Consider the following 14,036-nt stretch of genomic DNA (forward strand, 5'->3'; position numbering starts at 1 on the left):
AAAACACCCTAAAAACACATGTTTTTGGCCCTTATTTCCAAAAATTTGCTTAATATTAACCTTTGACTTTTATTGCTAGTTAGGACTAACTAACGGATTAGGATTTAGCTATGTTTCATTTGGCAAAACAGGATAATATTTTTTTATTCAAAAAAATTAGTTCTGTATTTTTCTGGTATAGGGAGTAGTTCAGTTATATAAAGCAGCAACTCACCTTGGTGGAAACATGATATGAGGAGCACCTCCAAAGCCAAAACTACGAGTAACAAGAAAGAAAATAATTATAAGATTATTGCACCCTGGAAAAAGTTGATACGATGGTTTTTTTCCGCTTGGCTTTGTTTTTATGTACATTTCATGCACAGTGGCTCAATTAAAACGTTTTGTAACTCAGTTCATGAAGTAACAAAGCTTTTCATAAAATTATGTTACTTTGTGTTTTAGGCATAGGAGCTGCAAACAAGCAAACATGGACAGCAATAAAAGGCCCCTTAGTGCTTTCACTATCCAACTGAGAACACACACATTTGAGTTTTAATTTGCATACTGCATTTTACTTTTAATGACAGTGTAGACCTAACCCTACACTGGCAACTGTGGTAGATGGCTATAATGTGTATGTTTTGCATCAAAAATTACCATACACAAACCTTGGATGTCCCCAGTTCATGTGTTTCAGTGGTTACACAGAGCTATCTCATGTGAATGTCCTCATTTGCCAGTTTTGCAGAGGACCTTTAACTTGGACTTTTCTAAACTAGGACTTTATAACTCTGCATCAAACCATGGACCTGCCCTGACCTGATATCAACAGGGGATATATTATCATATATCATTTTTACGTTGTTTGCGATATGCTTGTGCAAGCAAGGAACCGAGGTCGTCTACAGTTGCGGGGGTTTTGAAGTGTAATCTGGTCACTGTTTTTGGTTGCAGTCATTTGCCAATACACAATCATACTTACATATTGATGGGAAGTCTGCCATTGCCATCAGAGTCTTCATCAGAGTCAGACATAAACAGCCCCACTCCTACATACATATCTCATACACTTACATATTGATGGGGAGTCTGCCATTGCCATCAGAGTCTTCATCAGAGTCAGAATGGCCATTATAAGATTCATCATCATCACTGTTGTAACTATCACCATCTCTATCATCTTGTTTTGGTATTAGCTAAAGTAAAACAATGGGAATATTGATATCTTAAAATATAAAGTTAAAATGTTTAAGATTGGTGCATAGCATTGAATTCTCAACTCACTTGATTGATGGATGACACTAGCCCGCTTGCTGACTCACTAACTTACTTACCCGACTGACTGCCACCTCACTTCACCCCACCACCACCCACATGCTCATCATCTACTCACACACTCGTACTCACCACCCACCCACTCCTTGCAACATTCCCTATTAGGCCTATGCTGTTTTCTTTATAAATCACTGAAAGAAACTTAATCAAATTCACAATCATGTCACCAGAAAGGGCCATTTCTGACCAGCTTACTCAATTTGTGAATAAGAGGGAAAACCTTTTTATAATACAGGCTGTTTCTGTTTTGCTTGACACAGTGGAAGCACTCGAGTAAGGACTGATTGATACTATTGACATTGAATATTTGATGCAACATGTATTTGTTATTCAATCTGTTTCAAATCGTTTTTATCTTCTAACTTCAAATAACTGGAAATATATCATAGATTTTATGTCAACAAACATTCGTTAAAAATGACTGGAAATATATTGAATAACAAACAATTGTTGCGTCCAATACTAAATGCTGAATAAAAAGTATGAATAGGGCCTAATACATCTTGTTCAAACAATATGCTTAAAAGACAATACTATATGGCCATAAACATGTTTAAAGAAATATTCTTATAAAATTGATGTTCTTCACAATCTAAATATTTAAACAAAATTGCGAGAAACATGAACATTTAAAATGGTTGCCTACCAACCATTTTGTTGAATCAAGCAAGTAAAACAGAACCTTAATTGCACCCAGTGGTGGCATTGGGAAATGATTTTCAGGTGATGGGGGAAGTGAAATTAGGGGTGTAAAGATTGCATTTTTTTGCCAAAAATAGTTGGATTTTCAGTTATTGTCTCATTTTGACTGGGGCGGCAAGGGGAAGAAAAGCCAAAGTTGTGGTCATACTCCACCACTGCCTGCACCACTTACCATGTCTCATGTGATTTTATTCATTTTAATCCATTTCTTTAGTTCTTCCCATAGAGCCCTATATTATTATTTTATTTTTATTTATTCTTTCTTTATTGAGGGTTATACTGCTTCAGTGACAAGCACTGCTTTTCAAGCAGGCCCTCATTGATCACTTCTCTTACACCATATTAACATCTCTCTTTGTGATTTTATTTTGTTCATCCATTTCTGTAGTTCTTCCCATAAAGCCCTATATCACTTCTCTTACACCATAACATACCATCTCTCTTGTGATTTTATTCTTCTCATCCATTTCCTTCAGTTCTTCCTCACTTCTCTTTTTATCTGTTATAGACAAAAAACAACAAAAAGGGTAATTCATTAATATTGTCATTGTCTATGGATAATTTATATTACCTACAAAACTAAGGAAAATAATGTTGACACACTTTTATCATGTAGATCAATTGCTTCCCCTGTCCCCCATTACAAAGCCATGTCTGCACCTCAGGACAGGGTGTGGAAGTGTGGCATAAAGGGCAAATGTAAGCTTCACGTATATGGTAAACTTGCATAACTTATTTATTTGAGCTCTCATTATACAGGGTAGCCCTTTCAGTGCAAAGCACTGCTATCCAGGGTATTAGCTAGAAATTGAGAGTTGCCCATCATTTGAATAAAATTGCCTGTCCTAATTTGACCTTTAAAACATTTACCAGACGTCTATAGTCCATTGGAGGTTCAAAGAGTTCAAATATGTGTTGATATGGCCATGTTCTACAAATTGGGTCTACTAAAAAGGTCAATTAGCTTCTCAATATTTATAATATAGCATCTGTCAAAGGCATTAATTTTGCCCGTCCCAGGAGCAAACTCCCCGTCTAAAATGACGGCCAGACGGGTGGCTTGCTATAGACCCTGCTGCTATCCTAGGGAGCTGTGATAAGTTTCTATATCATGACATTATTAAATACTATGTATGATTTTATGAGCCATTGACCATGGCTGACTGCTGATCACCAAATTTGAATTATATTAAAGTGTAAGTTTATGTCCATTTGCAGTGGTAAACCAAACACATGTAAATTCAAGATCGGTGAAAATGTCTTAAAAACAATAAAGGAGGCTCCTGAAAAATTCCTGGGCAAACATATCACCCATGGTTATAAAGCCAAGGACACCTTTGAGATCATTCAGAACAAGATCACTGAACATAATGAATAATATCAATGAAAGCCTCGTAAGGGATGAGTATAAACTCAGAGTATACATTCAATACTCTATTCCTGCTTTACGCTATTTGTTCTCAGTCCATGAACTATCCGACACCCAGTTGATGTGTCTTGATCACCTTCACACCAATGCTATAAAATCTTGGCTTGGGGTTGCCAAATTTGGTTCCACACCAGCTGTTCTTTACAGCCCTGATGGGCTATCCCTCCCAAAACTTTCTGACATCTATTTAGAAGCTCATACATTATCGTATGCAAGATGTCTCGTGAAAGCAGATGAACGAGTGATCCACGCTCTTCAATGTAAGATCACTCGGGAGTCTGCTTGGAAGCAAAAAATGAAGAATTTTGGGAGTAAACGATGGAGCGCCATCTACCTCACTGCCTGCGCAAATGCGGTCCAAGATTCTTCTACTGAAGAAATCAGGCCCAAATGGAAGGTGGTCAAGGAAAGCATCAAAAAGGAACTCACATGTGAAAAACAAAGGGAATGGAGAAATTATATCCAGCCCCTTGTCGCCCAGGGTAACATGCTAAAACTTATTGAAGCTGAGAACAGTGACCTTACTTGGAAGTCGATGATCTATAACTTGCCCAGGGGGGTCTTGAGTTTTGCTGTTAGATCTTGCATTGACTTTTTACCCACTTTCACCAACCTCCGAACTTGGGGTAAAAGAGTCAATGCCAAATGTAAGTTACGCCATAACACTCAAACCCTCCTCCATGTTTTGAACAATTGCTCAGTGTCCCTCCAGCAAGGCAGGTATACATGGCGGCACAATAGTATCCTCACTCATATTATTAAATTAATATGTTGTCCAAAACCATCAAAGACAATTGTATTATTTTTGACAACCTCCCTGGATACACAATAACAGGCGGCACTTTTCCACCAAATATCCTGCCTACTGCTCAAAAACCAGATCTTATCATCATTGACAACCATAAAAAGTCCATTCACATATTCGAGCTAACCGTTCCTCTAGAAACAAACATCAAAAATGCCCACGTGAGAAAATTTTCCAAATACCAAAATTTGCAATCTGATATCATCCAAAAAGGGTTCAAATGTTACCTGAACTGTTTTGAAATTGGGTCCAGGGGTCTGGTTACAAGTGAGAACGTGGGGAGATTATGAGACACCTTCAAATTCAGTAGCAGCCAAATTCTCCAAGCAATTGGTCCGGGAGATTAGTAAGATCGCGCTAGTCAGCAGCTTTACAATCTGGAACGCCCGTAATGAGCCCCATTGGGAGGCGGCTCTTTACCTTAAAATCTAGCTCCCCCCCCTTTGCTTGCTGCCTTTTTAAGGCCCTCCTGCCTGCTTGATGGCCTGCTAACGCAGGTTTTCAGCGTGTCCTGGGGGTGTTCGTACATTATTTTGTTAATTTTGATGTATTTTTATGATGTGATTAATAAAGAATGATTGAATAATATATAACGGATTGAAGCTTCCATTAAAGTTAAATGTGATCACTTACGAAGAGGTTTAAGAGGGCACAATTAAGGTTTATTATTCATTGGGACACACTATATAATATTGTCTATACTATAAAAATGTTGTTCTCTGATACTTGCCAAAATTGGCAAAATTTGAGAAAAGTTCAGCCACCTACAGTTTCTTCTTAATATAAGTCAATGGCTATTTTCAACCACCATATCTGTCTTTCAAAAGTGAGTTGCTCCCTTGACAAAAAAGCCTTCTTTCTGAGCCTCATTTTATACATAAACCAATGGAGCAGCTATTTGGTAGTCTTTTTCAGTGTGTGTTTTGGTAGCAACTCTAGTCCCAGTATCAGTAAACACTTGTTTATTCAAGAGAGATAACTCAAGTTCATTGTCAAAGGTTCAAAATTCCGCAACGGCAGTGATACTAGCTTTGCCACTTAATTTGACTGCTTCAAGTGGATCTATTGGGTACCATGCTATTTACTAACACATGTATTCAAGCTCTACCAGCATATCTGGGGGGGACATAAAAGAACTCCAACAACCTTAGTGTACAAAAATAGTTTAAATTGTTGCTTAATAACAAAAATAATATCCGGATGTTTTTCTAGTTTTTTTTTTTCAATTTTAATTTAGACACTTAAGTTGTTGCAAACCCTATGAATCAGATAGCGCACCCAACATCATCTAGTTACTGGATATGCAGAGATGTTACAGCTGTTTTATTTTTTTTTAAATCTTGTTAATTGGGAAAATGTTTGAGAAAAAAAATGAACCTGAATTTGGGCTACTTATCAGTTCTTTAATCAACACCATGGAGCTCAGGTTATTACATTGTTATTGCATCATTCATTCATTGTTAAGCCACAGTTTAGCCACCCAATTGGGCTACATGGAACCCGGCTGCCACAACATACTAAACATTGAGATATTAAGACAGAATTATGCACAGTCAGATTACCAGAAAAAATGTATGCAAATAGTTTTCAACTTTCATGAGTGATAAATAATGATTATTTACTGCCTACGGAAGTTGGCTAATCAATTACCTTCTATCCAATTGGGCGAAGTCATACAGTTTGCCGTTAAAATGCACCTGAAGTTTACAAAATTAATGCATCATTAAATTTGGGCTACTTGAGCACACTTGGTGCAGCAAAATTGTTGCTGTGGCACTGAAGTCTTTTGCAACACTGCATCCAGTGTTCATTTTACGGATTTGCACATCCTTGCATCAGATTAGTTGGGCATAAAGCTTTCTTGTGCTGCGATGCAATGGTTGTATCTATTAATTTGTCTAGCATTTACAAACCAGTTTTTGAACTTTGATGATTGTTCATTTTGTTACAAAGAACTGAACATGTGTGTTAATTATGTGTGTGGACCATTAATCATGTGTGCGGATGAGTTCTAGCATAGCCATTCAGTGGCTAACATAACTCTATTTTAGTGACAGTTTCATGGTGCTCTAAACTGAGAACAATTACCTGATTTTAACTAGGACTACTGAATTAAGTTGTCAGCTGAACTCCAGCTCATTCCATCTGTTTCGGATTATCTATTTTCAGTTTACAAAGAAGTGAGGTGAGTTGTTTTCATGACTTGTAATTTCAGTCCCCCACCCACCCCAAAAATATTCAGCAATTACACTGGATAATAGAGAAGTTATGATTCTCATATGATGTGACCAAACACCCATCTATCTATTCAAAATCACTCTCTTTGATGAAGAGATGTCGTTTATATAGCCAGTACTGATTCTGCACGTATGAAATGAACATGCGGGCGAATCAGAAAATGTGTTAGTCTTAGAATGTATTAAAGACGTCATCTTCATTTAAAGGATGTCTCCGGCAATCACAATATTATGCCTTATATGTTAGAAAATTGATTATGAAGCACGAATCATGTGCTTTTATTTTAAACACACTCATATTGACCATACAAACGAATTGAAACAGCTGTTTCTCCACACGCGATATTCAAAATTCCCAGGCATTGAAATTGTCTAGTGCAATTGACGTATTAGAAATACAATGAAGGCTGACCACAATTGAGCACAAATGACAATTTATACATATCATTGCACTGAATATCGCGTGTTGAGAGAAGGCTGTTTTTATTTGTTTTTATGGTCAATATGAGGTTGTTTTAAGGCATAATGTTGTGATTGCCCGAGTCATCCTTTAAATGAAATTCTGTCCTCCATAAGGTACCATGGGCAATTCACATGATAAGTCAATAAAACAGGTGATATATGTATGAAAGGTGGAATCGATCTGGAGACCTGTCCCTCTGTCATCTTAAGCTATCTTAAAACTTTCCTCCATAATGGCTGCCATTTCAATCATCATTCCGGTTGGTTTATTGCATACACACTATATCGCACGCATGTTTTAGAATATAAATACTTTGGTGCCTCGGTAGATAGAAAAGGTTTTGGAGCTATTCATAAAAGTTGACATGAAGTTGTATGAGATACAATCAAGTGCAAAGTTCCAAGTAGGGTCTACATTTTATCCAAGATTGTAGGATCTATGTTACAATTTGATGCATTCACCAGGCTAGTGGTCTAGCTTCATACACATGGAGCAGGAAAGTGCAATGCAACAGGGTCAATCATGTAGTGCCCTTAAAATTGCACATGCATAACTCGAAAACGCAAAATCGGAATCAACTGAAATTTTGGTAATCAGCCTTTTTTGTGGATATCTAACTGAAAAATGTCATAAAAAGAGGATGCTAGGATCACAAAATACTCCTTTAATATAGGTTTACAAAATATGTGTTTAAATGAATTTTGTATTTTTAAAGATTCATTTATAAATGACATCTTAAGAATTTAATGAAATTAAGGGATCTAGAATGAGCGTTTATGGCGTTTCGACAGTATTTTTTTGTGGGACATGAGAGCACCTCAGACGTATCGAATTGCATTCTGAATACTGAAGCATGTCTTTCTGATATCAAATAATTTTCATTTTTGAAATTCATGATATAATACACATTTTATGACAAATTATTAAAATTTGATATTTTTCACATTTTTGATATATAACAGTCCTCGAAGTAAATTTTATAAATCTAATGATATATTCTTAAAGTGTATGTAGCTGAGAGGAAAAGCCGACGATCAATTGAAAATGTTGACCTTTTATATTGAATATATGGATTTATTTTCCCAAAAAGACCTAATTGTTTTTGAGTTTTGGGAAAAAAATCCATATCTTCAATATAAAGGTCAACATTTTCAATTGATCATCGACTTTTCATCCCACCTACATACACTTTAAGTATAAATCATCAGATTTTATATAAAGTTTACTTTGAGTACTGTTAAATGTCAAAATATCAATTTTAATGATTTGCCATAAAATGTGTATTACATTGTAATTTCAAAAATCAAAATTATTTGATATCAGAAGGACATTCTTCGTATTCAGAATGCAATTCGATATGTCTGATGTGCTCTAATGTCCCACAATAAATACTGTCCAAATGTTCATACCCCTTCCCTTAAGAACATTGTAACAATTTCAACAAAATATTATCTTGTTATCCCAGATGAAACAGCTCTATCCAGTATCCTAAGCCTTAAGGGCTTGGATAGCAACATTTGCACAGTATTTTTGTGGGACCTGAGAGCACATCAGACATATCGAATTGCATTCTCAATATGAGGAATGTCCTTCTGATATCAAATAATTTTAATTTTTTGAAATTTGTGGTATTATAAACATTTTATGGCAAATTATTAAAAATTGATATTTTTGACATTTATCAGTCCTTGAAGTAAACATTAAAAATCTAATAATATGTACTTAAAGTGTATGTAGCTGGGAGGAAAGCCATCATCATTTGAAAATTTTGACCTTTCATATTGAAGATACATTTTTTCCCCAAAACACCAAACATTTGTAGGCCTTTTTGGGAAAAAATCTTCAATATGAAAGGTCAACATTTTCAATTTATGGATGGCTTTTCCTCCCAGCTACATAGGCCTATATTTTAAGTACATATCATTAGATTTATGAAGTTTACTTTGAGGACTGTTAAATATCAAAATTTAAAAAAATCAAAATTATTTGATATCTAGACTTCTCCGTAGTCCACTTGCCATTGTGCATACTCAGAATTAACTTTGCATTTAAAACTCTGATTGTGTGCACAATTGATAGATTTTCCTGACCTATTCAGTCACCGTACGCCCTCTGTTAGCTTGATACCCAAGTGGACTACTGACTTTCGATTGCGGTCAAAATGCTTAACACAGGCCCCTATGGCAAGAATGTCGGATTTTTGGCCTACTAAGAATAGCATGATGTAATGCATTTTCTTATAAATTAACCAATTGTGATGCAGCATTTGTGTAGGCAGGCCTTACCATTTTCCCGATAGTAATCAATATCATTTGCATAATTGTGACCTCATTTTATGCTGTTGCCGTGGTGTTTGGCTGTCTTGCGGTAAAACTTCAAAGTTTGTTTATGAACCGTTCGATGCACTTCGGTGTCGTGTGTGTACGCATATGTACAATATACGTGTGTGGATAAAACCTGATCGGGTAAATAACTACCCCGGATCTCTACCGGCTATAAAATATACCTAAATTAATTTATAAACATAATTATTTAGCTACGCTGTTTAGAGACGGACCATGACATGGGCAATATCACCCGAGACTTCTTCAGGGAATTCTGCTGATGAGGCCGGGTGCGATACAAAAAAAAAAACGATTCATCATGCATTCTCACTAGGATGTGAACATTTTAAGTTGGCTCAGGAAGAAGTCCTTCATCATTCCATGGCTGGTAAAGACGTTTTCACCAGTCTACCCAGATTTTTAGCAAGGGGGGGGCTGACAAAAGGAATTTGTTAATGATCCATTCTGGGAGGCGGTTCCCCCCTCTGAGTCAGAAAATGTTGCCAAAAATATGTCAAAAATACCTAGTTTCCTGGATTTTAATGACATTTTTCCACTTCACCTGAAATTGTTGGGGGGAGGGTATTCTAGCCCCCCCACTAAGCTACCAACTAGATATAATATGGGAAATATATTTTCTACCAAAGCAGAACCGTTTGATAGGACTTTTTCTCGGGTGGGAAATCCCAGACTAGAAGAAGCACACAATTTGAGTTTACCTTGGGAAGCAAAATATGTACGCATTTACATCGATAGTTCTAGCCAGGGACAATATTGTCTTCAAGGAAAGAAATTATTCGCGACACATGGAGAACGATTGTGTGGATTATTAAATTATTTTTTTAAGATAAATATTTCATAATAACGGGAAAAATACTTCATGCCTTTCTTAATCCGTCTATATTTGTAGTTATTTTAGAATTTCGGACATGATTATTTACCTGATAGACAATATTGGCACACAAAACGAGGCTCTTTCTGTCTTTCGGCATGCCATTAAATATCAAAAGCATCTGATCAAGTAAAGTGCTAATTAAGGGGGACGGCATTTTCTTCCAAATTAACAAAACATCCGCGTCAATAAAATTGCGACCCCCCTATTTCGGCAACAACATTTTTATGAACCCCCCCCCCACCGATACACCTTATCCCTTAAACAGACTAAAATTGTATTGAAATCAGTCTTTTTGAATTAGAAATAAACAAACTATCTGTGGTCATCTTGTCATCAAATATTTTATGACCCCCCTATTTTTCTTTCCAAAAATCTATGACCCTCCTTCCGAAAAAAAATGCCAGCCCCTATAAAATAACAGAAAAGTCAACTTTACAATTACATTGTGTTGTGATCTTGAACAGTGTCCTGTCACATGGCAATATTTTGCACTCATAGTTGTAGATTTGTGCACTACACAAGTGAGGTTCGTGATACCTGTTAACAGGCCAAGATAGATGCTATATGCAAATTAGGGGTATTTTCTCCTGCTGATCGATTTTGGCAAATAAATTGCTGCACTTTCCCACAGGGATGACAAATAGTTTGCGTTGTATAATTTGACTTTTCCATACAGGTATTTCTTATTTATTTGGGTTATTATTCGATATTTATCACAGTAAATACTAAATATAATCTTGATCGATTTGTACCACCGTTGATTTTTCTTTAAATAAATTGTATTATCTTTTGCCAAATACAAGAACCCTTGTAGCTCCTTGTACAATTATGGACGAGACGGAAACTATTCACTGTTTCTGATTGGTCAAGGGGTGGAGCCAATTTTATTCTCATCGTAGTGTCAAATGACTTAAAGGGGCACTCAGAGATCGGTCAATCCCAAACTACAGTATTCCCCACGCATGTTCTTTTTCTTGCAGTTTCAGAATGTTTAGTAGTGTAGTAACTAAACCCTACAAGGAATAAGCAAAATGCTATGTTTTCTAATAAATAGAAGCAAAAGAAGCATATCTATGCCCGGGCATAGGTTTCGAGTGTGGTTTGCCGGTATTTACGATTCAGATTTCAGTTTCAATTTCAGGGTTGCAAAGTCGCGAACTTATAGCCCAATTGGGCGATTTTTGAAGATTACCCCCACAATTTTTTTACAATGTTCTGTCCCATAGAAACTTGGTCACTGGAATTTTTATGAGCAAAATTGAGCCATGTTTTCATGATTGGTTCTCGCAACTTATATCTATTTCATAAAAATGGTTAAGAAAAATATTGGGCGACTTTTGGATATTCAGCAATTCGGGCTGAAAATATTGCCAACCCTGAACTGTTTGCTTCCTGGTTTTCAGCCAGCCGCGACGAGATACTCATGTACCATGTATCAGAAATACTTTCCTGAATTTTTGAATTTCGAAGCTGTAAGGAGTTGTGGATGTATTCAGCTAGCGGTATTTACCATTGTACAGCTCAGCGAGGGAATTTTGGACCACAAAATAGCAGTAGAAAGAAGGTAAATTGCAAAGAATACGTCAATAACAATATGACGGACTTGCATGGGATGATGACATGGCTTCGAAATTCGGCACCCTCAGTGTGTGTATGTACAGTAACATGAATAGACTAGTATTTCGAGGATGGCGAACTGCCAAGGAAAGTTTGAGCCTTTTGACAACTGCGAGGCCTATCAAGAACGATTAGAAAAATGTTTCACTGCTAATGATGATGTGATGAGGTGATCATACCTGCTGGAGGATATGTGAATAAAAATAATCCTGATCATCCTGCCTGCCTAGGCATTCATATGAATTGAGCTGTGTACAAGTAGACATGAACATGCATGGATGGATGTGACTACATTTTAAGCTATTTGAAGTTAAATCGTCCACCAAAAATGAAAAGCTGATAGCCAGATGCTGTACTCTTGATCAGTATAAATAGGCCTATAGTGACTGATACTAGTGATAGCAGCATCGCGGTTTAAGATTCCTTTGCCGAACCCAGGTTAAAAATGTCAAATGAGTTTGTTTTTGATATTTTTATACTTGGGAGTGGGTCGTCTACTACAGCTTCGTGAACTTATGTTCATATTTGACTATTTTCAGCTAAACATGCTACTTTTGCTCCGCTTCAACATATGTTCAAGGACATTTGCTTAAAAAGTTACCTTTTTCAGAGTCTTGGTTAGCAGCGATGTAGCTTGTGACACCATCACCACGTCTTCATTCAGCGTAGTGTTTACAATCCTCCTGTCACATAACCACCCAATGGGTGGTCAAGTGTCAGCAGATCATTGTAGATGGCGGGCAGGTCGTATCCGGCGTCCCTGTTGAGTGTAGGTTTTAGTGTCTTTATCTCTATAGCTTCCCTGATCTTTCTGTTCCAGAAACGATCCTCCCTGCCGATGACTTTAACATCATCCATGCTGATGTCGTGTTTGTGATCAGCTTTGTGGTCACCGACTGCTGTTCGGGGGGTGGTGCTTCTAGCATGTTCTTTGAACCGGGTGCCAAGATTTCTACTTGTCTCGCCAACATAAGTGTTCTCACATTCGGGGCCCAGCTGATTCTGTAAATTACACCACATTTGTTGGTGTTAGGGGTCTTGTCCTTCGGATGTACTAAAAAGGATCTGATGGTACTGACCGGTTTGTGATAAGCATTGACCCTGTGGTCACGGAAAATGTAGGACAACTTCTCAGAAAGTGCTTTGATGTATGGCAAGGGGACGTTGATTTTACGCTCATACTGTCCAGTTGTTTCCTTGCGATCTTTCTTTTTTCTTTGGTTTGGGAGTTTTGAACATCCAGGACTTATAGCCGTTTGCCTTGAAGGCAGTTTTAACGTGGCCCGTTTCCTGTTGTTTATCCTCGTCTGTAGTAACCAAATTGTCCACTCTATCCATCAGCGTTCTGACCACCGACCTTTTATGCTCCAGATGGTGGTTCGAGTCAAAGTTCAAATATTGGTCGGTATGCGTTGGTTTACAGTATATGGTGACTTTGGTGCTACCGTCATCCTCAACATGGATACAAGTGTCTAGGAAGGGGAGTTTACCCTCTTGTTCGGGTTCGTTGGTGAATTTGATGTTCTTGTCGAGACTATTGATGTGCATTGTAAAACCATCAATGTCATATTCATGGATAAGGACGAACGTGTCATCGACATAACGAAACCATTTCGACGGGGGGCGAGGGGCCGTAGCAAGAGCCTTGGTCTCGAAATGCTCCATGTATAGGTTGGCTACAATGAGGGAGACTGGGGAACAAGCTACGTCACTGCTAACCAAGACTCTGAAAAAGGTAACTGTTTAAGCAAATATCAGTATCCATGCTGCTATGTTCAATGAGTTTACACCAACCTCCCTCCCCTATGTCACTTATGAAGTCCTGCACCGTCATCGCTGATCAAAAGGGCCAGTGTGTTCACATTGTCCCGGGCCCGTAATGGCTCTCGGCGGCACTGAATTTATGTACCGGTTTGAGTTATATAAAACAAATATTAAATGTTTTCATTCGTTCAATGGAAAGAATATTTTCATTTGGTGAAATATGAACTGTTCAACTCGGCCTTGTTGAAAGTCAAATTTCGCCTCATGAAAATATTCTTACCATTGTACTCATAAACATTCAATATCTATATAAATAAAAGGAAGTCGCTAAATCTTGTTCGCGAATAGACTCAGAGATGGTTTCACTTTCAGCTCTGATTTATTCGTACATTGATCGGATACATATTGCCATTAAACCATCTGACGCTCATTTTTGCAAAACTATTCAATCACTATGGAAATAACAAAAAATTGGTTGGTTGC

At 37.3% G+C, this 14,036-nt stretch overlaps 1 protein-coding gene across 1 annotated transcript in view; it reads right to left on the bottom strand.

Moving 5' to 3' along the window:
* The window catches only part of LOC140163447 (E3 ubiquitin-protein ligase CHFR-like), a 129,076-nt gene that overhangs the window by 14,020 nt on the left and 101,020 nt on the right, over positions 1-14,036 (bottom strand). Inside the window, exons 12-14 of the mRNA XM_072186760.1 lie at positions 2,454-2,518; positions 1,057-1,178; positions 215-256 (exon numbers count right to left, since the gene is read on the bottom strand). Of these exons, the coding sequence (XP_072042861.1) occupies positions 215-256; positions 1,057-1,178; positions 2,454-2,518 (229 nt within the window). The remainder of the gene's footprint in view (positions 1-214; positions 257-1,056; positions 1,179-2,453; positions 2,519-14,036) is intronic.

This window comes from Amphiura filiformis, chromosome 11 (genome assembly GCF_039555335.1).
Source record: "Amphiura filiformis chromosome 11, Afil_fr2py, whole genome shotgun sequence".
NCBI lineage: Eukaryota > Metazoa > Echinodermata > Ophiuroidea > Amphilepidida > Amphiuridae > Amphiura > Amphiura filiformis.